We start from the raw sequence: 25137 nt of genomic DNA, 5'->3' as shown, positions 1-25137 counted from the left end.
CCTGGAGCCTCGGGCCTTGTGGGGCCGCCCGCAGGGAGAGCGCTGGGTGGGGCCGGTGGCAGCCAGGGCTCCGAGGGCCGAGCACTCAGGGGTGCCATGCCCAGGGCCCGTGGGTGCCAGACACCTGCTTCATCCAGATGTCAGAGACGATCTCGTCGCGGTAGCCGGACAGGAAGGGCCCCATGTAGGACAGGAAGGCGGCGGCCAGCAGGCAGTCGCCCACCACGTAGCCCAGGTCCTCCTCCAGCCCCTGCCGAGAGAGCCAGGCTGAGACCCCCGAGCCGCCGGGATCCCTGTCCCCACTGCCCCCATGGGATCCCCACCTCCCAGATCCCGCCCACTGGGATCCCTGCCTCCACTTCCACCCCAGGATCCTCACCTCCCAGATCCCACCTGCTGGGATCCCTGCAGCCCCCCCCACTGGGATCCCTACCTTCCAGATCCCCCCGGTGAGATTCCTGTAAACCCTCCCCCCCACCCTGGGATCCCTGCCTCCCAGATCCCCACCCCCTGGCCTGGCTGCTCCCTGCCCGAGCCCCTACCTCCAGATCCCTCCCCCCACCCCAGCTTGGCTATGGCATCGCCATCCCCGTCCCCAGATCCCCCCCACTGGCTTCCCTGGCCACCCCCCAGCCTCCTGCGGCTCTCCCACCTGCACCGTCTCCTCCCAGCGCGCCTTCTCCCCCGCCAGCCCCGACACCAGCTTGTCGGCGCGGTCCAGCTTGATCTCCATCTCCTCGGAGCGCTTGCGCAGGTCCTCCTTCTGCGCCAGCTTCTCCTCGTACTCCTGCTTCAGCCGCTCCAGCTTCTCCGCCACCTGGGGGGGCAGAGCCGTGAGCCCCCCAGCGCTGCGCCGGGGCAGGACCGAGCCATGGCAAGCCCCGCGTCTCCCCCCGACCGCCCCCCAGGCAGACAGACCTCACGCAGCTTCTCCTGGGCCTCGGCCTGGGACGCCTGCTTCTCGGCCAGCTGGGCCATGGCGGCGTTCATGCGGGCACGCTTGGGCTCCACCACCCGGTAAATCCGGCCATACATCTGTGGGGGGACAGCGAACGCTGAGCCCTCTGCACAGCACTGCCCCGGGAGAGGAGAACCCCGGAGTTCTGCCCCCCTCTCTAGCCTCCAGACCCCACTCCCTTCCCCGGAGAGAGAACCCAGGAGTCCTGCCCCCCGCCCCCGCTCTAACCTCCAGACCCCACTCCCCTCCCCAGAGAGAACCCAGGAGTCCTGCCCCCCCCTGCTCTAACCACCAGACCCCCCTCCCCTCCCCAGAGAGAGAACCCAGCAGTCCTGCCCCCCTGCTCTAACCACCAGACCCCCCTCCCCTCCCCAGAGAGAGAACCAGCAGTCCTGCCCCCCGTGATGTTATTGACATAATCTGGGACCGTATCGTGTATAAAGGGGGTCAAATAAGGCGTCTAAGGCGAGGTGATGGTTTGCTGGGTATGACGATGCTGTCTGTTTGCATGTGTCAGTTTTGTATTTAAAGATAGAAGTGTTGGCTCTGCACTGTCTGTATTTCAAACGTGTGCTCTGCTTCTGGGGGACGCCCCCGACAAGCTGGGGTCAGCTCTGCCCAGCCTGCTGGATGGTCCACGAAGGACCATCAGCGACACGACTGACCCACTGAGAGAAGGCAGACACGCCTGGGGACTCAGCCAGGTGTGCAGGGACCTGCCTGTGGACCGAACGCTGAGGGTTTTCCAGGCCGCGGGCTGGACAGCTTGTCCTTGGGACAAAGAAAGACAGACCACACGGCAAGAGAGTATAAAAAACGGCTGCAGCTCCTCCATCTTGTCTTCAATCCTGCTTCCTGCCTCTGGAGGGACTTGGCTACAAACCGGAGCTCCGAGCCAAGGCCTGAAAGCCCCATCCCAGCTGGGGATGGTCTCCAGAGCTGGGATTTGAACCTGCAGCTTCTTCCCTCCCTGCTACGAGCCGGAACCAAGAACTTGGCCATTGCTCTATGGAACTGATTCCATGTAACCAGCTCTAGCTCTCATCTCTCTCTTTTCCTTTTATGAATAAACCTTTAGATTCTAAAGGGTTGGCAACGGCGTGATTTGTGGGTAAGATCCGATTTGTATATTGACCGGGGTCTGGGGCTTGGTCCTTTGGGATCGAGGGAACCTTTTTTCTTTTACTGGGGTCTTGGTTTTCATGACCATCTGTCCCCATAACGAGTGGCACTGGTGGAGATACTGGGAAATTGGAGTATCTAAGGGAATTGCTTGTGTGACTTGTGGTTAAGCCAGTGGGGTGAAACCAAAGTCTTCTCTGTTTGGCTGGTTTGGTTTGCCTTGGTGTGCACAGAGACCGCAGCCTTGGGCTGTAACTGCCCTGCTTTAAGCAATTTGTCCTGAGCTGGTACTCTCAGTTGGGTCCCGCCAGAACCAGCATCGTTACACCCCTCCCAGCTCTAACCACCAGCCCTCACTCCCCTCCCAGAGCTGAGAACCAGGAGTCCTGGCTCCCAGCCCCCCCTGCTCTAACCACCACCCCCCACTCCCCTCCCAGAGCTGGAATGGAACCTGACATTTGTTTCTCTTTCTCCTTCTTGTCTTCACAGTTTTCACTCACACCCACCGTCCTGCCAACCCCTTGCCAGCCTGGCACTCCTCTCCCCCGACCAAGAAGGCCAATAGCATTTTGGGATGTAGGGGCATTGCCAGCAGATCAAGTGACGTGATCGTTCCCCTCTATTCAACATTTGTGAGGCCTCATCTGGAGTACTGTGTCCAGTTTTGGGCCCCACACTACAAGAAGGATGTGGATAAATTGGAAAGAGTCCAGCGAAGGGCAACAAAAATGATTAGGGGTCTGGAACACATGACTTATGAGGAGAGGCTGAGGGACCTGGGATTGTTTAGTCTGCGGAAGAGTAGAACGAGGGGGGATTTGATAGCTGCTTTCAACTACCTGAAAGGGGGTTCCAAAGAGGATGGCTCTAGACTGTTCTCAATGGTAGCAGATGACAGAACGAGGAGTAATGGTCTCAAGTTGCAGTGGGGGAGGTTTAGGTTGGATATTAGGAAACACTATTTCACTAGGAGGGTGGTGAAACACTGGAATGCGTTACCTAGGGAGGTGGTGGAATCTCCTTCCTTAGATATTTTTAAGGCCCGGCTTGACAAAGCCCTGGCTGGGATGATTTAGTTGGGGTTGGTCCTGCTTTGAGCAGGGGGTTGGACTAGACACCTCCTGAGGTCCCTTCCAACCCTGATCTTAGATGATTCTATGATTCTATGGCACCACCCACCGGTCTGCCCTCAGCCTGGCACTCCTCTCCCCAAGCATGGCACCACCCACTGGCCTGCCCTCAGCCTGGCACTCCTCTCCCCGAGCATGGCACCACCCACCGGCCTGCCCTCAGCCTCACACTCCTCTCCTGCCACCTCCCCAGCTCCCTCCCCCTGCCCATGGCTGGTGCTTGCCCACCCAGCCCCCTCCCTTCCACGGCTCCCTACCCCTGCCCGTGACTGGTACCTGGCCCCTCCCTTCCCCAGATCATAGACTCATCGAAGATCAGGGTTGGAAGGGACCTCAGGAGGTATCTCGTCCAACCCCCTGCTCAAAGCAGGACCAACCCCAACTAAATCATCCCAGCCAGGGCTTTGTCAAGCCAGGCCTTAAAAGCCTCTAAGGATGGAGATTCCACCACCTCCCTAGCGAACCCATTCCAGTGCTTCCCCATCCTCCTCGCGAAATAGTGTTTCCGAATATCCAACCTAGTCCTCCCCCACTGCAACTTCAGACCATTTCTCCTTGTTCTGTCATCTGCCACCACTGAGACCAGCCGACCTCCATCCTCTTTGGGACCCCCCTTCAGGCAATTGAAGGCTGCGATCAAATCCCCCCTCCCTCTTCTCTTCCGCAAACTAAACAATCCCAGTTCCCTCAGCCTCTCCTCGTAAGTCATGTGCCCCAGCCCCCTAATCATTTTTGTTGCCCTCCGCTGGACTCTTTCCAATTTGCCACATCCCTTCTGTAGTGGGGGGACCAAAACTGGACGCAATGCTCCAGGTGTAGCCTCATTAGGGCCGAATAGAGGGGAATAATCACTTCCCTCGATCTGCTGGCCATGCTCCTACTAATACAGCCCAATATGCCATTGGCCTTCTTGGCAACAAGGGCACACTGCTGACTCCTAGACAGCTTCTCCTCCACTGTAGTCTCCAGGTCCTTTTGTGCAGAACTGCTGCAGAGCTATTCTGTCCCTAGTCTGCAGCGGTGCCTAGGATTCTTCCATCCTAAGTGCAGGACTCTGCACTTGTCCTTGTTGAACCTCATCACATTTCTTTTGGCCCAATCCTCCAATTTTCTCGGTCACTCTGTATCCTATCCCTCCCCTCCAGCGTATCTACCTCTCCCTGCAGCTTAGTATCATCTGTGAACTTACTGAGGGTGCAATCCACACCATCCTCCAGATCATTAATGAAGATAAGCACTGCTACAGACTAGGGACTGAGTGGTCTCAAGTTGCAGTGGGGGAGGTTTAGGTTGGATATTAGGAAACACTATTTCACTAGGAGGGTGGGGAAGCACTGGAATGGGTTCCCCAGGGAGGTGGTGGAATCTCCTTCCTTAGAAGTTTTTAAGGGCTGGCTTGACAACGCCCTGGCTGGGATGGTTTAGCTGGTGTTGGTCCTGCTTTGAGCAGGGGGTTGGACTAGACACCTCCTGAGGTCCCTTTCAACCCTGATCTTCTAGGATTCTATGATATAGAACAAAACCGGCCCCAGGACCGATGCTTGCGGCTCTCCGCTTGATACCAGCTGCCAACGAGACATGGAGCCGTTGATCACTCCCCGCTGAGCCCGACGATCTTGCCAGCTTTCTACCCACCGTACAGTCCATTCATCCAGCCCAGACTTCTTTAACTTGCTGGCAAGAATACTGAGATCCCTCCCCAGGCCTGGCCCGGCCCCTCCCCTGACCGGCCCCCTCCCCCTGCCCGGCCCCCTCCCCTCCACAGCTCTCTCCTTCTCCCCCTGGCCGGTGCCCGGCCCCTCCTCTCCTCTCCCCTCCCCAGCTTCCTCCCCATGCCCGTGGCTGGTACCCAGCTCCTCCCCTCCCTCCCCGGATTCCTCCCGTGCCCATGGCTGGTGCCCGGCCCCTCCCCTCTCCTCCCCAGATCTCTCCCCCACCTGTGGCTGGTGCCCAGCCCGTCCCCTCCCCCTGCCCGTGGCTGGTACCCAGCTTCTCCCCTCCCCTCCATGGCTCCCTCCCCCTGCCCGTGGCTGGCGCTCGCCCCCTCACCTCCATGGCTCGCACCCACATGCAGAGGGATTTGGCGGCGAGCGAGACGCGCCCGATGATGTCGGGCTGGAAGTCGGGCTGGGAGCAGTACCCGCTGATCTTCTTCAGCACCTTGTCCGAGATGTTGTCCTTGTCGAAGTTGATCAGCTGTTTGATGAAGGTGGCCTCACCTGGGGGGGGGCACCAGGATCAGGGGGGCGAGGCCCAGGGACTGGCACACCCTGGGCCCGGCCTGCCTGGCACTGACCTGCGAGGGCCAGTCCCTCTGGGTGCCAGGGCAGGGCCCTGTCTGCTCCTTCGGGCTGCTGCTGGGATGCCATTGCAGACAGAGAAGCAGGGGAGGGTGCCCACGGTGCCCACCCTATCCACTGCCTACCTTGCCCACTGCCCACCTCCTCGGCCCCGCAGCACCCCCTGTTCTGCCTCCTCCGCCCCCAGCCACTGCCCACCTCCTCACCAGCCCCTGCCTCCGTCCCCAGCCAGCGCCCGGCTGGCAGCTCCCATTGCACCACTTCCTCCCTGCCACCCACTGCCCTCTTGCTCACAGCCTCCACCCCTTAGTTCTGCCCCCTCCCCCGCAAACCCCTGTCTGCCCCGGCCCTTCCCCACTCCTCACCCAGCTGCCTCTTGGCTTCGGCCCAGGTTGGCTCGTTGCCGCGCAGGATCATGACGGCCTGCATCACCGTCTCCACCAGCGTGGGCGGGCGCCCGTAGGACTTTATCTCTGTCATGTCCTTCTTGTTGAGCGACTCCAGAGCCTGGGGGGAGGGAGGCAGGTGGGGGAGGCGCCCGAGGGGAAGGGGCCCCCCGCCAGGGGCTCTGGGGCACCACCCGCAGGACATGCCACGGAGCTGGAGCAGTGGGGTCCCAGCCCCTCTGCCCGTTACCTTCATGGCCTCCTCCAGTGCAGGCAGCGCCTCTTCCAGGTCCTTCTGGGCGTTGTCAGCCAGCGTCTTGCACTTGATCTCCTCCACTGCGATCTTCTCACTGTTCGCGCCCACCATCTGGGGAGAGGGGCCAGGCAGGAGAGCCGTGGGGTGGGGGCTTTGCCAATTTTCCCCTCCTGCCCTGCGCCCTCACTCTGCATCCGGATCCGGCCCTGGGCGCCACGTGCCCGTCAGTCTGAGTCCGGATCTGGGTCCCACCCCCTCCCGTCCGTCAGGATCCAGGCCCTCCACGCCCCTCAGCCCACGCCTGGATCCGAGCCCAGCCCTCCCTCACCTTCTGCTGCTCGTCGGCCTCTCTCTTCTGCTGCACGATGATGACCAGGTACTCCTCGCACTGCTTCTGGAACTCCGCCACCTTCTTCTTGGCGTCCTCCAGCTCCAGCGACATGACCTCCACCTTGTGGCGCGTCTCGTCGATCTTAGAGAGCCCGCTGCGCAGCTTGTTGGCCTGGTCCGAGAGCTCCTTGCGCTTCTCCGTCAGGAGCCTGCGGGGAGACGGCCCCGAGGCCCTCCCGCCTGAGCCACCCCTGCAGCACCGGGCGAGGCTCTCTGACGGACTACAGCCCCCACGATGCACCTGGGACTCCTCTGATGCATCCCCTTCTCCCTCCAAGAGGGGACAAAGCAATGCCTCATGGGAGATGTGGTCTGGCCGGGGTGCCTGGCCTAGAGAGGAGGATGGGAGCACGGGGCTCCCGAACTACAACTCCCATGAGCCACCGCAGTGCCCAGAGAGGAAATATTTCAATCTGGGGCTGAAATGACATTTGCCATGGGAAACCCGCCCCCCCTTTTCCCACCAGTTCTGGGCCCCAGCATGGAGGAACCCCTCCATGTCTGGCCAAATCCCCTCGGCTCCTCCTGCCCCGCCCCCCGGGAGACCCTTCCACATCCGGCCAGATCCCCTCGGCTCCCCCCGCCCCCAGGGAGACCGCTCCACGTCTGGGCAGATCTCCTCGGCTCCTCCCATCCTGCCCCCCGGGGAGACCCCTCTGTGTCCAGCCAGATCCCCTCGGCTCCCAGGGTAGGATTGGCCCCTCGGTCCCCAGCCCGTCTGCCGGTGGCCGAACCGTGCGGCAGGGACTCACTTCTTGTAGCCCGAGACCAGCTCCAGGTAGTTGGTGGGGGTGACATAGTTATGGCGTCTGAGCTCCAGGAGCATCTTCTGCGAGTAGGAGGCCACGGACCAGTGCATGGTCACAAAGATCCTGGCCACTTTCTTGTGGATCTGGGGGAGCAGACGGGGCCGGGTCAGCAGTGGGGAGGGGGTGCCCAGATGGGGACAGGTCGGCGGAGGGGGTGCCAACAGGAGCCCTGCTCCCCCACTTGAGGGAAGACGACGGGATGGGACCAGCTTTGCAGTAACCAATGTGTCTGCACGGGGCACAGAGATGCTGCCACCTCTGGGGAGAGGCATGGGTGGCTCCGGCGTGGGGCGCAAACAGGCAGCCAGCTCCGGGGAGGGGCGGCGGCCGCCTGGCTCCACGGAGGGGCGTGTATGGGTGGCCAGCTCTGGGGAGAGGCGTGGCCAGTTCCGGGGAGGGGTGCAGGCAGGCAGCCGGCTCTGGGGAGTGGCACAGGCAGTTCCGGGGAGGTGCACGGCCAGCACCTGGGAGGGGTGCGTCCAGCCATCTGGCTCCAGTGAGGGTGGCTGGCTGACTCTGCGGAGGGGTGTGGCCGGTGATGGTGGCTCCGGAGAGGGGCAAGGCAGCTGGCTCTGGGGAGGGGTGTAGCGGCTGGCTGGCTCCAGGGAGGGGCACGGCAACCGGCACATAGCCAGAGAATCCTGGATCTGGTTCCAAGCCCAGGGGAGTTTGGGAAGCAGAATGGGAACCCCGGGGCTGGGATGCGGCCGGGGCCCTGACTCCACGCCAGGCCGACAGCTCAGGGGGTCTCCCCCAGGTAGTGCCCAGCACTGACTCTGAGCACCGGCTCCCCCAGCACGGTCCCCGACAGATCTCCCGCCCCGGCCTGCCCCCCAGCACACCCAGCGTGCAGCCAGGCAGCTCTGGCTGGACCGACAGGGGCCGGGGGGCCAGGCTGCGGCTCTCACCTCCGGCAGGCCCCCCAGGTCCACGCCCTCGAGGTACTTCTCTGCCACCTCCAGCAGCGCCTGGCGCGGCCACTCCGAGAACCAGTCGATGGTGGTGCAGTTCACCAGCGCCGGGTACTGACGGATCCAGTTCCTGAGGGGACGGGGAGCGGGGGTGCCGAGCTAAGCACGTCCCTCACCTCTTCCCCCTCCCAGCGGGCCCCCCATCCCTGCCCCCTCCCATCGGGCCCCCCATCTCTTCCCTGCTCCCATCCAGTCCCCATCCCTGCCCCGCTCCCACCCCACCCCTTATCTCTGCCCCACTCCCTCTCCCATCTCTACCTTGCTCCCACCCCACCGTCACCCCAGCCCCCTTCTCTCTCCCCAGCTCCTGCCCTCAAACAGTTGTGGGCTCCTCGCTGTGCTCCCCGCTCCCGTCCTTTCAGTCCTGGCTGCCGGCGACTCCGGAGCTGCCCACCAGGGGGCGCTGTGGCTCCCGGCCCCTCACCTGAAGGGGTCCCCGATGGGGCTAAGGCACAGCACCACGTGCAGGTTGTTCCGCACCCTCTCGATCAGGTAGCCAAAGAGGCTGTCGGCCGTCTCGGGGATGCCCTCGGCTCGGGCCGCGTCCAGGATCACGGACTGGATCTGAGACACAAGGGAAGTGTCTCCAGCTGGGCACAGAGTCCTAGGCCCTGCCCCCTACAATGGGCCCGGGCCCACCCACCCCCTCCAGCCACCGTGATCAGCACCCACGTGCCGGCCACGCAGCTCCGCTCTGCCGGGGCAGGACTGGGACAGGTCCTCTGGGGAAAAAGGGGCGAAGCCCAGGGCTGGGCTAGCAGGGGGCTGTGGGTTGGAAGTGAGGGGCACCCGCAGAGCGGTCCTTCAGGACAGCTGTCGCAGGGAGACCCCTGCAGCTCCCCTCGGCCCTGCCAGCCCCTTGCCCGTGGTGCCCCCCAGCCCGGAGCTGGCGCGGGCATGCACCTATCATAGAATCATAGAATATCAGGGTTGGAAGGGACCCCAGAAGGTCATCTAGTCCAACCCCCTGCTCGAAGCAGGACCAATTCCCAGTTAAATCATCCCAGCCAGGGCTTTGTCAAGCCTGACCTTAAAAACCTCTAAGGAAGGAGATTCTACCACCTCCCTAGGTAACGCATTCCAGTGTTTCACCATCCTCCTAGTGAAAAAGTTTTTCCTAATATCCAATCTAAACCTCCCCCACTGCAACGTGAGACCATTACTCCTCGTTCTGTCATCTGCTACCACTGAGAACAGTCTAGAGCCATCCTCTTTGGAACCCCCTTTCAGGTAGTTGAAAGCAGCTATCAAATCCCCCCTCATTCTTCTCTTCTGCAGGCTAAACAATCCCAGCTCCCTCAGCCTCTCCTCATAACTCATGTGTTCCAGTCCCCTAATCATTTTTGTTGCCCTTCGCTGGACTCTCTCCAATTTATCCACATCCTTCTTGTAGTGTGGGGCCCAAAACTGGACACAGTACTCCGGATGAGGCCTCACCAATGTCGAATAGAGGGGAACGATCACGTCCCTCGATCTGCTGGCTATGCCCCTACTTATACATCCCAAAATGCCATTGGCCTTTTTGGCAACAAGGGCACACTGCTGACTCATATCCAGCTTCTCGTCCACTGTCACCCCTAGGTCCTTTTCCGCAGAACTGCTGCCTAGCCATTCGGTCCCTAGTCTGTAGCTGTGCATTGGGTTCTTCCGTCCTAAGGGCAGGACCCTGCACTTATCCTTATTGAACCTCATCAGATTTCTTTTGGCCCAATCCTCCAATTTGTCTAGGTCCTTCTGTATCCTATCCCTCCCCTCCAGCGTATCTACCTCTCCTCCCAGTTTAGAGTCATCTGCAAACTTGCTGAGGGTGCAATCCACACCATCCTCCAGATCATTTATGAAGATATTGAACAAAACCGGCCCCAGGACCGACCCTTGGGGCACTCCACTTGATACCGGCTGCCAACTAGACATGGAGCCATTGATCACTACCCGTTGAGCCCGACAATCTAGCCAGTTTTCTACCCACCTCCTCGAACTCGTCGGCCTTGTAGAGGTTGGGCACCTCCCCGGAGCTCAGGATGTTGTTGATGTCCTCCAGGAAGGAGTCGTCCATGATCTGCGTGTCCACGAAGAGGAAGGTGGTGGGTTTCAGGTCCACCCCCGCCTGCCGGTACAGCTTCTTGATGTCTGGGGGGAGAGGCCAGGAGAGCGTCAGCTCCCGGGGGGCTGGCCACGTGGGGGGCTGAGTGAAGGGGGCACTCACCATCTCTGAACTCCTGCTTGCGGTAGTGCTTGGTCACCTCGATTTGGAAGATCTGGTCCTCGCAGATGAAGGAGGCCAGGCGTGCCAGGCTCTGGCGCCCACTGCCCCCTATGCCCACCAGCAGCATGTTCCCACGCGGCTGGCCGATCACCCGCACGATCCGGGTAACTGCGGGGGGAGCCACTGGTCAGAAGGGGGCACCCCGGGGCCGGAGTGGGCAGCCGACTGGCCACCCCAGTAGTCCCATGGAGACCAAAAGGCTTGCATTGCATGCTGGGATTTTTCCTCCACCAAAAATGGAGGCTGCCATCAGCTCCCTCAATGGCATCCAAGGGGGGATAAAGATTTAACTCAGAGAGATCTCAAAGATCAAGGGGCCAGGACTCCTGGGTCCCATCCGCCGTTCCACCACTGCCCTGAGCAGCGTGCCTCCGTTTCCCCAGTTTGGGAAGTGGGAAAGATGCAACTCCCCCCAGGGAGGGGAAGTGTTGGCGGCCTGCTTGATATTGTGGGGCTCAGGGTCGGTTCTGATCTGGAGTCAGGTGCCAGAGCTGGGCTGGCAGGGGCTGCAGGTCGGGAGTGAGGGGCACTGGCAGGGTTTGGGGGGGAGCCATGGAGGCGCCTGGCAGGGGCACGGTGTGGGAGGTGCTGCCCGCCCTGGCCCGCGTCACTCACTGTGTTCGATGGCGTCTCTGAAGAGCACGAGATGCATCTGCACCACGCCGGGCGTCTGGTTGTACTCATCCAGCACCCGCTCCATCTCCAGCTTCAGGGCCGACAGGTCCACCAAGTCCTCGTACACCCGCGGCTCCCGCATGAAGTCCCCTGGCCAGCGGGCAAGAGGAAGGCTCGGTGTCCCCTGGGTCACTGGCCAGCCTAGCCCGCGGGAGTCCTGGCTGCCAGGCCTGAGTCCCACTCTAACGACTACACCCACTGCCCTCCCCAAGCCAGGGAGAGAACCCAGGAGTCCTGGCACCCAGGCCACCTGCTCTAACCACTAGCCCCCACTCCCCACCCAGGAGCAGGGGCTCGGCAGTGACAGTCAGAGCATGTGGCGCCCGGCCCCTGCCCGTTAGGCCCAGCACCCCGTGGCACTCACCGAAGATGGGTTGGGACTTGCTGGGACAGATGTTGTGGAAGGTCAGGTCAAAGAAGGAGCCCAGCTTCTCGCTCAGGATGGCAATGAAGGCGTCCTTGTCGGCCAAGTCCACCAGGCGGTCGGAGAAGACCCTGCCGAGGGAGGCGGCTGGACTCACACGTCGGGGGTCACCCCCCACCCCCAGGAGCAGGGAGGGGTCAGGCTCCACATGGGAGGAAAGGGGGGGTGCGTCGTGTCTTGAGTGGACAGGGGCTGGAGGTGGGGCGCAGCGTGGCCGGCCGTGGGGGGAGGGAAGACGGCCGTGGCACCGGGCGGGCAGTGCCCAGGGGGCTGGAGGTAGGGTGCAGCGTGGCCGGCCATGGGGGGAGGGAAGACGGCCGTGGCACCGGGCGGGCAGTGCCCAGGGGGTGGAGGTCAGGAGCAGCGTGGCCGGCCGTGGGGGGAGGGAAGATGCCCGTGGTACCGGGCGGGCAGTGCCCAGGGGGTGGAAGTCAGGAGCAGTGTGGCCGGCCGTGGGGGGAGGGAAGACGGCCGTGGCACCGGGCGGGCAGTGCCCAGGGGGTGGAGGTCAGGAGCAGCGTGGCCGGCCGTGGGGGGAGGGAAGACGGCCGTGGCACCAGGCTGGCAGTGCCCAGGGGGTGGAAGTCAGGAGCAGTGTGGCTGGCCATGGGGGGAGGGAAGATGCCCATGGCACCGGGCGGGCAGTGCCCAGGGGGCTGGAGGTGGGGCGCAGCGTAGCCGGCCATGGGGGGAGGGAAGATGCCCGTGGTACCGGGCGGGCAGTGCCCAGGGGTTGGAGGTCAGGAGCAGCGTGGCCGGCCGTGGGGGGAGGGAAGATGCCCATGGCACCGGGCGGGCAGTGCCCAGGGGGCTGGAGGTGGGGCGCAGCGTAGCCGGCCAAGGGGGAGGGAAGATGCCCGTGGCACCGGGCGGGCAGTGCCCAGGGGGTGGAGGTCAGGAGCAGCGTGGCCGGCCGTGGGGGGAGGGAAGACGGCCGTGGCACCGGGCGGGCAGTGCCCAGGGGGTGGAGGTCAGGAGCAGCGTGGCCAGCCGTGGGGGCAGGGAAGACGGCCGTGGCACCAGGCTGGCAGTGCCCAGGGGGCTGGAGGTGGGGCACAGCATGGCCGGCTGTGGGGGGAGGGAAGACGGCCGTGGCACCGGGCGGGCAGTGCCCAGGGGGTGGAGGTCAGGAGCAGCGTGGCCGGCCGTGGGGGGAGGGAAGACGGCCGTGGCACCGGGCGGGCAGTGCCCAGGGGGTGGAGGTCAGGAGCAGCGTGGCCAGCCGTGGGGGGAGGGAAGACGGCAGTGGCACCGGGCGGGCAGTGCCCAGGGGGTGGAGGTCAGGAGCAGCGTGGCCGGCCGTGGGGGGAGGGAAGATGCCCGTGGCACCGGGCTGGCAGTGCCCAGGGGGTGGAGGTCAGGAGCAGCGTGGCCGGCCGTGGGGGGAGGGAAGACGGCCGTGGCACCGGGCGGGCAGTGCCCAGGGGGTGGAGGTCAGGAGCAGCGTGGCCGACCGTGGGGGGAGGGAAGACGGCCGTGGCACCAGGCGGGCAGTGCCCAGGGGGTGGAGGTCAGGAGCAGCGTGGCCGGCCGTGGGGGGAGGGAAGATGCCCGTGGTACCGGGCGGGCAGTGCCCAGGGGGTGGAAGTCAGGAGCAGTGTGGCCGGCCGTGGGGGGAGGGAAGACGGCCGTGGCACCGGGCGGGCAGTGCCCAGGGGGTGGAGGTCAGGAGCAGCGTGGCCGGCCGTGGGGGGAGGGAAGACGGCCGTGGCACCAGGCTGGCAGTGCCCAGGGGGTGGAAGTCAGGAGCAGTGTGGCTGGCCATGGGGGGAGGGAAGATGCCCATGGCACCGGGCGGGCAGTGCCCAGGGGGCTGGAGGTGGGGCGCAGCGTAGCCGGCCATGGGGGGAGGGAAGATGCCCGTGGTACCGGGCGGGCAGTGCCCAGGGGTTGGAGGTCAGGAGCAGCGTGGCCGGCCGTGGGGGGAGGGAAGATGCCCATGGCACCGGGCGGGCAGTGCCCAGGGGGCTGGAGGTGGGGCGCAGCGTAGCCGGCCAAGGGGGAGGGAAGATGCCCGTGGCACCGGGCGGGCAGTGCCCAGGGGGTGGAGGTCAGGAGCAGCGTGGCCGGCCGTGGGGGGAGGGAAGACGGCCGTGGCACCGGGCGGGCAGTGCCCAGGGGGTGGAGGTCAGGAGCAGCGTGGCCAGCCGTGGGGGCAGGGAAGACGGCCGTGGCACCAGGCTGGCAGTGCCCAGGGGGCTGGAGGTGGGGCACAGCATGGCCGGCTGTGGGGGGAGGGAAGACGGCCGTGGCACCGGGCGGGCAGTGCCCAGGGGGTGGAGGTCAGGAGCAGCGTGGCCGGCCGTGGGGGGAGGGAAGACGGCCGTGGCACCGGGCGGGCAGTGCCCAGGGGGTGGAGGTCAGGAGCAGCGTGGCCAGCCGTGGGGGGAGGGAAGACGGCAGTGGCACCGGGCGGGCAGTGCCCAGGGGGTGGAGGTCAGGAGCAGCGTGGCCGGCCGTGGGGGGAGGGAAGATGCCCGTGGCACCGGGCTGGCAGTGCCCAGGGGGTGGAGGTCAGGAGCAGCGTGGCCGGCCGTGGGGGGAGGGAAGACGGCCGTGGCACCGGGCGGGCAGTGCCCAGGGGGTGGAGGTCAGGAGCAGCGTGGCCGACCGTGGGGGGAGGGAAGACGGCCGTGGCACCAGGCGGGCAGTGCCCAGGGGGTGGAGGTCAGGAGCAGCGTGGCCGGCCGTGGGGGGAGGGAAGACGGCCGTGGCACCGGGTGGGCAGTGCCCAGGGGGTGGAGGTCAGGAGCAGCGTGGCCGGCCCTGGGGGGGGGGAGGGAAGACGGCCGTGGCACCGGGTGGGCAGTGCCCAGGGGTGGAGGTCAGGAGCAGCGTGGCCGGCCCTGGGGGGAGGGAAGACGGCCGTGGCACCGGGTGGGCAGTGCCCAGGGGGTGGAGGTCAGGAGCAGCGTGGCCGGCCGTGGGGGGAGGGAAGACGGCCGTGGCACCGGGCGGGCAGTGCCCAGGGGGCTGCGCTTGCCCTGCAGCTGTACCTGAAGCACTCGTGAATCCACAGGCGGGTGAGGCTGGGCTTGGTATCGTGGAAGTCCTTGTGCGCCCGCAGCATGCCCTGGAACACCTGTGCGAGGGGCAGAGCCTGAGCCCAGGGCTGCAGGACCCCCCCACAGGACAGTGACTGACGGGGGGCGGGCTTGTGTGTCTTGGTGAGAAACTGACGACCCCTCCCCCAGCTGCTCGCCTGGGCCAAGGGGTCCCAAACGGAAACAGGCCCCGCGAGGAGACAGGCCCCATACCCCATTCCCCACCCCCCTGAGCCAGCCAGTCCTGCAACCCCCCGGCCCGGATCCCATCCCTCGATACATGGCTGCATGCTGACTGGCAGGGAAGGAGACCCAATGTGCAGGGCACTGGGCACCAACACCAAGCCTCTGCTGGATTCCTCCCTGCGCCAGCCCCGCTCATGCCAGGGAGCTTCTGCGCCCCCAGCCCCCGCGTGTGGGCACAGCAGATACTGCGTACGGGGCCCCACGGCTCCACGCTGGGCGCGACTCTGACCCAGGGGTGGGCGGGGCACCAGCAGGGTACCTTGGAGATGTCGCGCAGGTTGAAGAGGTAGTGGATCTTGGCGGGCGTGGGCAGGAATTTCTGCACCACGCCGTGGTACAGCTCGACCGTGGCCTCAGTGGCGATGTTCCCGAGCGGCTTCACTGCCTCCTCGAAGTTCTGCAGCTTCTGGTTGAGCATGGTGCCGAAGATGCGCCGGATCTGCGGCTCCTGCAGGGAGGCCGGAGCAGCGCCTAGCGCCAGCCGCTCTCCCCTCGCGGGCCCACCCCGCCTACTTGCGGGCACCCCCGGTCCCGGTGCAGGAGGGAGGGGACGCAGCCTCCACGGCCCCTCTCCTGCGGCTGCTGACTGGGCTGTGGGCATCCCGGGGGCGAAGGGCGCTCTAGAATCCGGCCTGCCGCGGCAGCAGGGGGTCCCGAGTCCGAGCAGTTATGCACAGCTGCTCTCGACGGGCCGGGCAGATCACGCCGCCACACAGCCGGGTTTAACCTGTGGCACGAGCCCCCATGTGCCGTCTGGAACGTGGCCGACGGCGCCCGGGACACCTCGCGGAGGGATTGACCCCAGGGGGAGGGGCCGGCTGGCGTGGCTGGCTCTGATTCTGCCAGGCCCAGCCGGGGAAGCAGCCGCGTGACGCATGTCTAAGCCGCCCTTACCGTGGGGAAGGTCATGTTGATGAGATTGAATCTGCTCTGAAGCCGGCCGGATATCATGGTTCGGCCTCCTCCCGGAGGGCCCATGGCTGCCATCAGGAACATGTCCTGCAGGGAGACAGATGCTGCTCACACCAAAGGCGACTGAGGCCTATCTTCTCCCCCCAAAAGCGCTTGAAGGATCCAGAGGGACCCGTGGGGCGGGAGGGGTGGCTGCTGCCGCATACTAATGGCGCCCCAGTGGAAGCGCCAGGTACTAATATCTGCTGTGGCACGTGCCAACCAGATTTCAGGCACAGACACCTGCCTCTGCTGGTGATGCTGCAGGTGCCCTGTCCGCATGAACTGTCGGAACGGCCTCCCCGGGGCCGCGGCGTGGCCACCATCCCTGCCAGCTTTTCCCGCCGAGATGGGAGGGCTGTAAAATGCCCGGCTGGCTTTGGAATCCATCCATCTAGTAACCAGACAAGAGCAAAGCGCTGCCCTGGGCCCCGGCTCTGCCAGCTCCCCCGCGTCCTGCCAGCACACCACCTCCGCCGAGCTCCCCTGACAGCCTGGAACTGCTGGCAGGGTAGCTGTGCCCCTCCCCGGGCAGCGAGCCACGCAGCTCCCAGCAGAGAGGGGGCACTGAAGGGGCTGAGGTTGGCACGGCTCAGCTGCCCCATGGGACTCCTTTTCCAGAAGGCTTTTCCAGTGCCGGTGGCAGCGGGGGCGCCCCCCCCATGAGACTGTGCAGAAACCCCTCAGAGAAGTGTTTCCATGGGCTGAGCCAGCCACCCGCCTCTGGGAGCTGGGCAGCGCTTGGCGCCTCCTGGAGGCAGGAGAACAGCCCCTGGGAGCGCGCGCCCGTCCCGCCGGCCACCCCCGAGCCAGAGCCCCCGAGACACAGCAGGTGCAAGCCATGGGGCTCCGAGCCCAAGCCCCGGTGGGAGCCAGGCAGGGAGCGATGAAGACCGGGGTGGGGGGGCCAGGAAAGCCAGCTCCGCACCTTGATGTATTTGATGGTTTGCTTCTCGCGGTCGTACCAGAAGCCGTAGTCGATCCAGAGGCGCAGCAGCTCCAGCGGGGGCTGGGAGCCGAAGGTGTCCTTGGCCGGCATGTTGAGGTCATCCATGAAGGTGATCATGCTCTTGCCACCCATGGGCACGTAGACGCCCTTGGTCCTCTTCTCCACCCGGCTCTCGATGATGTTCTGCACGTTGTTGGACGTGGTCTGGGGATGTTGGGGGGCGGGGTGAGGTTGGGCAGGGACCTGAGACCAGGGATGGCAGGGAGCTTGCGGCTCCACCCAAGAGTCAGCCCTCTGCCATGGGCATGGGCGCGTTGCTGGACTGAGCTCGGAGGTACCTGCCAGCTAGTGACTGTCCAGTGTCCGCCCAGCCGCCAACGACTGCCCCGCACCCACCCAGCCTCCCCCTGCCAGCCAGTGACTACCCGGCACCCACCCAGCTGCCAACGACTGCCCCGCACCCTCCCAGCCTCCCCCTGCCAGCCAGTGACTGCCCGGCACCCACCCACCAGCAACTGCCTGACACCCATCCACTCTGGTAGGGGAGTGCGGTTTACGGTTAGAGCAGGGGGGCTGGCAGCCAGGACTCCTGGGTTCTCTCCCCAGCTCTGGGAGGGGAGTGGGGGCTGGTGGGTTATGGCTGGGAGCCCGGACTCCCAGGTTCTCTCCCTGGCTTTGCTCTAACTCACCTTTGACCAGAGCTAAGTCCCTTCCCCCGCACATTTGCCACTGATTCCCCTGCGTATAAAGGGATGAGGATACTTCCCTCCCTCAAGGGGGCATTGCCACTGCATGGCTCCATCACCTTGGCCCGGGGCACCGGGGGGATCTCCGGGGCCCTGCTCCCCTGGCCCGGGGGATCTCCGGGGCCCTGCTCCCCTGGCCCGGGGCACTGGGGGATCTCCGGGGCCCTGCTCCCCTGGCCCGGGGGATCTCCGGGGCCCTGCTCCCCTGGCCCGGGGCACTGGGGGATCTCCGGGGCCCTGCTCCCCTGGCCCGGGGCACTGGGGGATCTCCGGGGCCCTGCTCCCCTGGCCCGGGGGATCTCCGGGGCCCTGCTCCCCTGGCCCGGGGCACCGGGGGATCTCCGGGGCCCTGCTCCCCTGGCCCGGGGGAATCTCCGGGGCCCTGCTCCCCTGGCCCGGGGGATCTCCGGGGCCCTGCTCCCCTGGCCCGGGGGATCTCCGGGGCCCTGCTCCCCTGGCCCGGGGCACCGGGGGATCTCCGGGGCCCTGCTCCCCTGGCCCGGGGGATCTCCGGGGCCCTGCTCCCCTGGCCCGGGGGATCTCTGGGGCCCTGCTCCCCTGGCCCGGGGGATCTCCGGGGCCCTGCTCCCCTGGCCCGGGGCACCGGGGGATCTCCGGGGCCTGTTACCTGCGCCGACATGTTGACGGTCAGCACGGCCCACTTGGTGTTGTCCAGGGACTGCAGCACGCTCTGGGCAATGGAGGTCTTCCCGGTGCCAACCGGGCCCACGAGCAGCACCGGGTTCTGATTGGATACCAGAGCGTTCACCAGGTAGTTGTAGCGCACCGTGTCCACCGTGGGGACGATGATCTTATAGAAGGGGGCGCTGGGAAGATGGGGACAGATGGGGGTCAGCCCAAGAGGATCATGGTGCTGGATCAGAGCAACGGGCCCATCCAGCCCAATATCCCGTCCCCTGGATCAGAGCAACGGGCCCATCCAGCCCAATATCCCGTCCCCTGGATCAGAGCAACGGGCCCATCCAGCCCAATATCCCGTCCCCTGGATCAGAGCAACGGGCCCATCCAGCCCAATATCCCGTCCCCTGGATCAGAGCAACGGGCCCATCCAGCCCAATATCCCGTCCCCTGGATCAGAGCAACGGGCCCATCCAGCCCTGTATCCCACCGCGGTGACACTGCACCCCGTATTCTTCACTGTGATATGATTGCATAGTTATGATATATTTCATGCAAAATAAGTCATGTGAGGTGTCACTGGAAAGGTGATGATTTGCTGAATAGGATTATCCTATTTGCTGGCATGTAGCATTTTCGTACCTGAAGTTATGAATATTGACAATGTCTCTGCATTTCCAGGGTAGGTACACCTGGGGAATGCCCACTAGCCAAGATGCTTTCACTCTAGACAGAGGGTGGGGAAAGGGCCATTAGGAAAACAATAGGCCTTAGGAGAAGCTTAACACTCTTCCTGTGAACACTATAAAGTGGATAGAAAGCTGGCTAGATCATCAGGCTCAACGGGGAGTGATCAACAGCTCCATGTCTAGTTGGCAGCCGGTATCAAGTGGAGTGCCCCAGGGGTCGGTCCTGGAGCCAATTTTGTTCAACATCTTCATTAATGATCTGGATGATGGGATTAATTGCACCCTCAGCAAGTTCACAGATGACACTAAGCTGGGGGGAGAGGTAGATATGCTGGAGGGCAGGGATAGGATACAGAGTGACCTAGACAAATTAGAGGATTGGGCCAAAAGAAATCGGATGAGGTTCAGCGAGGACAAGTGCAGAGTCCTGCACTTAGGACGGAAGAATCCCATGCATTGCTACAGGCGGGGGACCGACTGGCTCGGCAGCAGTTCTGCAGAAAAGGACGTGGGGATTACAGTGGACAAGAAGCTGGCTGTGAGTCAGCAGTGTGCCCTTGTTGCCAAGAAGGCCAATGGCATTTTGGGCTGTATAAGTAGGAGCATGGCCAGCAGATGGAGGGACGTGATTATTCCCCTCTATTCAGCACTGGTGAGAGGCCCCATCTGGAGTACTGCGTCCAGTTTTGGGGCCCCCACTACAGAAGGGATGTGGATAAATTGGAGAGAGTCCAGCGGAGGGCAATTAAAGTGATCAGGGGGCTGGGGCACATGACTTAGACGAGAAGCGGCTGAGGGAACTGGGATGTTTAGTCTACAGTAAGAGAAGAGGGAGGGGGGATTTGATAGCAGCCTTCAACTACCTGAAGGGGGGGTCCCAAAGAGGATGGAGTTCGGCTGTTCTCAGCGGTTGCAGACGACAGAACAAGGAGCAATGATCTCACATTGCAGTGGGGGAGGTCTAGGTTGGATATTAGGAAAAACTATTTCACTAAGAGGGTGGTGAAGCACTGGAATGGGTTCCCCAGGGAGGTGGTGGAATCTCCTTCCTTAGACATAGCCCTGGCTGGGATGATTTAGTTGGGTTTGGTCCTGCTTTGAGCAGGGGGTTGGACTAGACACCTCCTGAGGTCTCTTCCAACCCTAATCTATGATTCTATGAACGCTCCAAACAGCCTGTGGACAGGGGGGAAGCAGTAGACGTGGTATATCTTGACTTTAGAAAGTCATGTGAGACAGTATCAAAAGTCTATCTCATAAACAAACTAGGGAAATGCAACCTAGATGGAGCTACTACAAGATGGGTGCATAACTGGTTGGAAGCTTATGCTCAAATAAATTGGTTAGTGTCTAAGGTGCCACAAGTCCTCCTTTTCTTCTTATAAAGTTTGCGGACGATATCAAGATGAGAGGGGTTGCAAGTGCTTTGGAGGGTAGGATTAAAATTCAAAATGATTTCGACAACCTGGAGAAATGGACTGAAGTCAGTTGGATGAAATTCAATAAGGATAAATGCGAAATACTCCACTTAGGAAGGAACAATCAGGTACACACACACAGAATGCGAAATGACTGCCTAGGAAGGAGAACTGTGGAAAGGGATCTAGGGGTCAGAGTGGACCACAAGCTAAATATGAGTCAACACAGTAACCCTGTTACAAAAAAAATGAACATCATTCTGGGCTGTATTAGCAGGAGCGTCGTAAGCCAGACACGAGAAGTAATTCTTCCGCTCTCTTCCGCACTGATATGGCCTCAGCTGGAGTATTGCGTCCAATTCTGGGTGCCACATTCCAGGACAGAGGTGGACAAATTGGAAAGTCCAGAGAAAAGCAACAAAAATTATGAAAGATCTAGAAAACACGACCTCTGAGGGAAGACAGAAAAACTTGGATTTGTTTAGTCTGGAGAAGAGAAGACTGAGAGGGGACATTATAACAGTTTTCGAGTACATAAAAGGTTGTTACAAGGAGGAGGGAGAAAAATTGTTCTCGTTAACCTCTGAGGCTAGGACAAGAAGCAATGGGCTTAAATTGCAGCCAGGACGGTTTAGGTTGGACATTGGGAAAAATGTCCTGTTACGATGATTAAGCACAGGAATAAATTGCCCAGGGAGGTTGTGGGATCTCCATCGTTGGAGGTTTTTAAAAGCAGGTTGGACAAACCCGTCAGGGATGGTCTAGATAATACTTAGTCCTGCCATGAGGGCAGGGGACTGGACTAGAGGACCTCTCGAGGTCCCTTCCAGCCCTACGATTCTATGATGGCTGGTATGACTCTACAAAGACATGTGATGTGACCACATGTCTCTAGACTCCATCTTGGGATGTCAGTAATTTTCCACAGACCAGTCTGGGAACCAAGCTTTGAAACAAAGGGCTCCTGCCCTAGGCAAAAGCTACATAAGGGAGGGAGTGACATCAACCGGGGTTCTTCGCACGCCACCCAAGACTCCTGGAAACACCTGCGGAGCAAAGACTGACCGGAGGGGAGTGCTGGACCCAGGCTAAAGGGATTTTTAGCCTGTGAATGGAACACCTGGGGATTCCAAGCAGGAAGCAAGTGTGGTTTGTCCCTTAAGGATCTGCAGCCAGCTTGTATCATCACTGAGGGTGAGGATCTGCTATTCAGATCTGATCTATGTAGTATATTAAGCTTAGTTTGCAGGTTTTGTTTATTTGGTAGGTAATCTGCCTTGATCTGTTTGCTACCCCTTAGAATCACTTAAAATCGATCTTTTGTAGGAGATCCCCAGAGTGTGCACTTCTCCCCACAAGGTTAGGACCCCCACTTTTCCTGCTCAGACTCCAGCTGAGGCCCCGGGACATGAGATGAGAGCCCAGTCCTGCCCCCCGTCTCGGCCCCCAGCGACCAGTTACTCACTTGGCTGGGTACCTCCACATTTTGGGCAGCTTGTCCTCAAACGAGGCCCAGTTCTTCCTCTTGGGGTCGACAAAATACTCGTAAACGGTGTCCTGCGGAGAGCAGGGAGAGCATGTGAGGGGCCTGGCCCTGGGAGTGCCCAACTCGCAGCCACCAAGGGGATCAGGCTCTGGGCTCAGCAGCGCCTTAGAGCTGGGGACTACGAGGGGGCTTGAGGTGTCAATGCCGATAAGAGAGATGGAAGCGGGGCAGGAAAGGGAGGAAATGACTGGAGCTGCTCATCCCGGCAAGCGCTGTCCCTCTTCCCTTCCCCTATTGGCCATTCCACACCCCCCCATCACTCTCTTGGCTCTGCTCTGGTCACAGCACCACCGTTCCTCTGGGCTCCCTCATGCCCAGGGACCTTGTTAGGGAAGGAGCCTTCCATCTCTCGCAGGTAGCTGTCAATCTTCTTCCTGCCCTCCTCGTCCACCGCCGCGCACACGGACCAGATCATACTGAAGACAAAGTACATTTCCACCACCGTGGTGTAGTTGTCTCCATCTGCTGGGTTCACCTGGAAAGCAAGAGACGGGAACCCGGCACTGAGCTGGCTTTCTAACCTTACCGCAGGCTACCAGAGCATTCCCCATAAACACACTGACACACACGGAACATAGGGTGACACGGCAAGAATTTGGGGTTGGTCCTGCTTTGAGCATGGGGTTGGATTAGATGACCTCCTGAGGTCTCTTCCAACCCTAATCTTCTAAGTATTCCATGTTGATATACTCAGAACATCAGGCTGCAAAATGGGGGAGTTCTAGGTTGGCATACCCTGTACATCAGGAGCCATGATGGGTGAGCTGTAGGTTGACACACCCAGAACCTTTAAACTCTGAGTTCAAATGACCAGGACCCAGTGAATCAGTCTTTATTTCTTCTCTCCCTACTTGGTACTTGTGTATCCTCCAAGGTCAGGAGGCTTTGCTGGCCAATGGTGCCGTGGCCGTAAGGGGTGACGAGAACACGGAGAGGCTGAGAAACAAGGGGGTGCCAGAGCGCTAGCTACTAGGGACGATTCTTAAACCAAACTCTGCTACAGAAACTCCTGCTCTGGATTCTGAAGGGTTGGCTTCCCAGTTCCCCACAGCAGGGTCCCTCTGTTGACTTAAGAGGAGTCACTCCTGGTTTACAACAGTGGGATCACAGTCAAGGAGTAGCGCTCGTGCTGATTACCATGCCCAGACACATGGGTACCATGGGTGCAAAGGAGCCCAGCCAGCGTACGAAAGCCCCCTGCTCCGAGCGATGGTAGCGACAGGCGGAAAGGCAGCCACTGGGAGCGTGAGGGTGGGTTCCAGTCTGCTACTTACCCCGTTCTCTGGGGTGGCCAGAGCAGAGAAGAGCTTGCAGAGAGACACGATCCCACTGTACTCGGGGATGGGGACCAGCTCCTCGCAGTTCTCCTTCTTGAAGGTCAGCATCTTGTTGATGAACTTGTCAAACATTCGCTGCAGAGCTTCCGCCTCCCCCTGAGGAGGGAGGGACTCAGAGCAAAGCTCCCGCACGGGCTCCCACCACATCCACGGAGGCTCGCAGGCTGGTTTGGGCTATTCCACTCCTGGGCTCCCCACCACAGCTCAGCTGGTGCCCCTCACTCCCGACCTGCAGCCCCTACCCCAGTTCAAGCCCTGGGCCCCCCCAGCTCTGCCAGTGCCCCTCACTCCCAACCCGCAGCTCCAGCACTGGGCTCACACACCCGGCTCTGCCAGTGCCCCTCAGCCCAAATCCACCGCCCCTCCTCCTTGCAGCACCGACTGCCCTGGAAAAGCCCCACTCCCTGCAGCACAGCGCCCCCTAGCGCTGCATTGGGCACTGACGACCAGGACAGCGCCCCCTGCTGAGTCCCTGCCTCATTCTCCCCGCACTGCCGAGCACCTTGGGGCGCTTCTCGATCCAGGAGTGGACGTAGGGTTTCCAGCCCAGGTCGCTGTAGTCTGTGTAAACCATCCCGCAGCGGGAGACGGTGGCAGGCGAGGCCACCGCTAGGTTCTCCACCTCGAAGAGCAGCGAGACCTAGAGAAGGGACAGGATCAGCCTGGGCAGCCCGCTGCCTTCCTGGTCCCGGCCCAGGTGGTCAGAGCAGCCCTGGGGGGACTTGCCTGCTCGGGCATGGAGATCCGCTCCCCGTTGATCAGGGTCAAGACTTTGTTGTCGTCCATGACCGAGTTCATGCTCTCGATCCACAGGGTGTCCACCGGCCCGTCAAACAGGATCCACTTCTCATCGGGCTTCTCGTCTAGCGGGGCCGGGAGAGCAGGGGAAGCCCCCTTAGCGCTCAGGGAGGAGCAGCCCGGGGAGCTCCTCACCCTTGCCCCAAAGCTCTGCCTTCCAGCCCACGCTGCTCCCCCCGATCCGCTCCCACTGCCCTCAAGGTGCCCTCGGGCCTCCGACAGCAGCGCCACCAACAGAGGCTGGGATCAGAGCTGAGCTGGCGGCGCTGGGACATGAGATGAAACGGAGATGGGCATGTGCCACCCAGCGATGGAACGGCGCTGCGGGTCGGGGGTGAGGGGCACTGGCAGGGCTGGGGGCAGGCCAGGGCTGGGCTGGCAGGGGCTGCAGGTCGGGAGTGAGGGGCAGCAGCTCGCACACCCACACGCTAACACTGCCATACGAAGCGAGACTCAATGGCACAATGCCCGGGCATCAGGTGTGAATTGGAACCAGGGCCCTGGTGGGCACCAGCCCCATCCCCCTTCCCCTGCGCTGAGCCAGCCAGTTGCCCTGGCTGCACTCCAGCCGCCTGTCACCTCTCCGTCATCCTTAATTACCAGCGATATTGGGGTCAGGCCGAGGCCCGCCCCCTCCCCCGTCTCCTAGTAACGGCAGAACTCTCACATGCCACCGCAGCCTGGCACGCACATGCCACCCCCGACCCCCCCCGGCGTGCAAACCAAATCTCCCGGGCCCCACGGGGAGAGCCAGCCACAAGACCGTGGGTCGCCGAGCTGCCGCACATGGCAGGGGCACCCCCATGCGGCGCCGGTGGGTACAGCCTGGCATCCAGTGCCCACGCAGCATGGCATGCCGGGCCGGGGGCACCGGACAGCACGCTCCAGGGGCAGCCCAGCACCTGGCGCCTGGACACATGCCAGTCTCCCAGAGAGGGGCAGGCCAGCGGAGAGAGTGGCACAGACCAGCCAGAGTGAGGAGCAGAAAGCAGCACACAGGGATTTGGAAAAGCCACCAACCCACCCCTCTCTGCCCGCTCCTATTGGCATACCCTGCCCCCGGGCCCGGCCCCCCTCTCTGCCCGCT

General features: G+C 62.6%; 1 protein-coding gene across 5 annotated transcripts in view; it reads right to left on the bottom strand.

Moving 5' to 3' along the window:
* Positions 1-25137, bottom strand: part of DNAH2 (dynein axonemal heavy chain 2) — a 110854-nt gene that overhangs the window by 23266 nt on the left and 62451 nt on the right. For all 5 annotated transcript variants that reach the window (XR_014709804.1, XM_084616232.1, XM_084616233.1 and 2 more), the window contains 24 exons: positions 23979-24115; positions 23755-23892; positions 23190-23348; positions 22238-22390; positions 21835-21926; positions 18252-18450; positions 16857-17081; positions 15872-15976; positions 15237-15425; positions 14684-14769; positions 11628-11758; positions 11204-11353; positions 10529-10696; positions 10292-10452; positions 8747-8886; positions 8260-8392; positions 7295-7434; positions 6481-6691; positions 6147-6263; positions 5876-6017; positions 5260-5429; positions 919-1035; positions 653-817; positions 125-250 (listed from right to left, as the gene is read on the bottom strand). Coding sequence is in view for 4 of the 5 variants with exons in the window: in XM_084616232.1 (XP_084472358.1) it covers positions 125-250; positions 653-817; positions 919-1035; positions 5260-5429; positions 5876-6017; positions 6147-6263; positions 6481-6691; positions 7295-7434; positions 8260-8392; positions 8747-8886; positions 10292-10452; positions 10529-10696; positions 11204-11353; positions 11628-11758; positions 14684-14769; positions 15237-15425; positions 15872-15976; positions 16857-17081; positions 18252-18450; positions 21835-21926; positions 22238-22390; positions 23190-23348; positions 23755-23892; positions 23979-24115 (3554 nt within the window). In the remaining variant the exon portion in view is untranslated. The remainder of the gene's footprint in view (positions 1-124; positions 251-652; positions 818-918; positions 1036-5259; positions 5430-5875; positions 6018-6146; positions 6264-6480; positions 6692-7294; positions 7435-8259; positions 8393-8746; positions 8887-10291; positions 10453-10528; positions 10697-11203; positions 11354-11627; positions 11759-14683; positions 14770-15236; positions 15426-15871; positions 15977-16856; positions 17082-18251; positions 18451-21834; positions 21927-22237; positions 22391-23189; positions 23349-23754; positions 23893-23978; positions 24116-25137) is intronic.

The sequence above is a fragment of the Lepidochelys olivacea genome (genome assembly GCF_965140295.1).
Source record: "Lepidochelys olivacea isolate rLepOli2 genome assembly, chromosome: 28".
Lineage (NCBI taxonomy): Eukaryota > Metazoa > Chordata > Testudines > Cheloniidae > Lepidochelys > Lepidochelys olivacea.
This window is presented reverse-complemented; position numbering and strand designations above follow the sequence as displayed.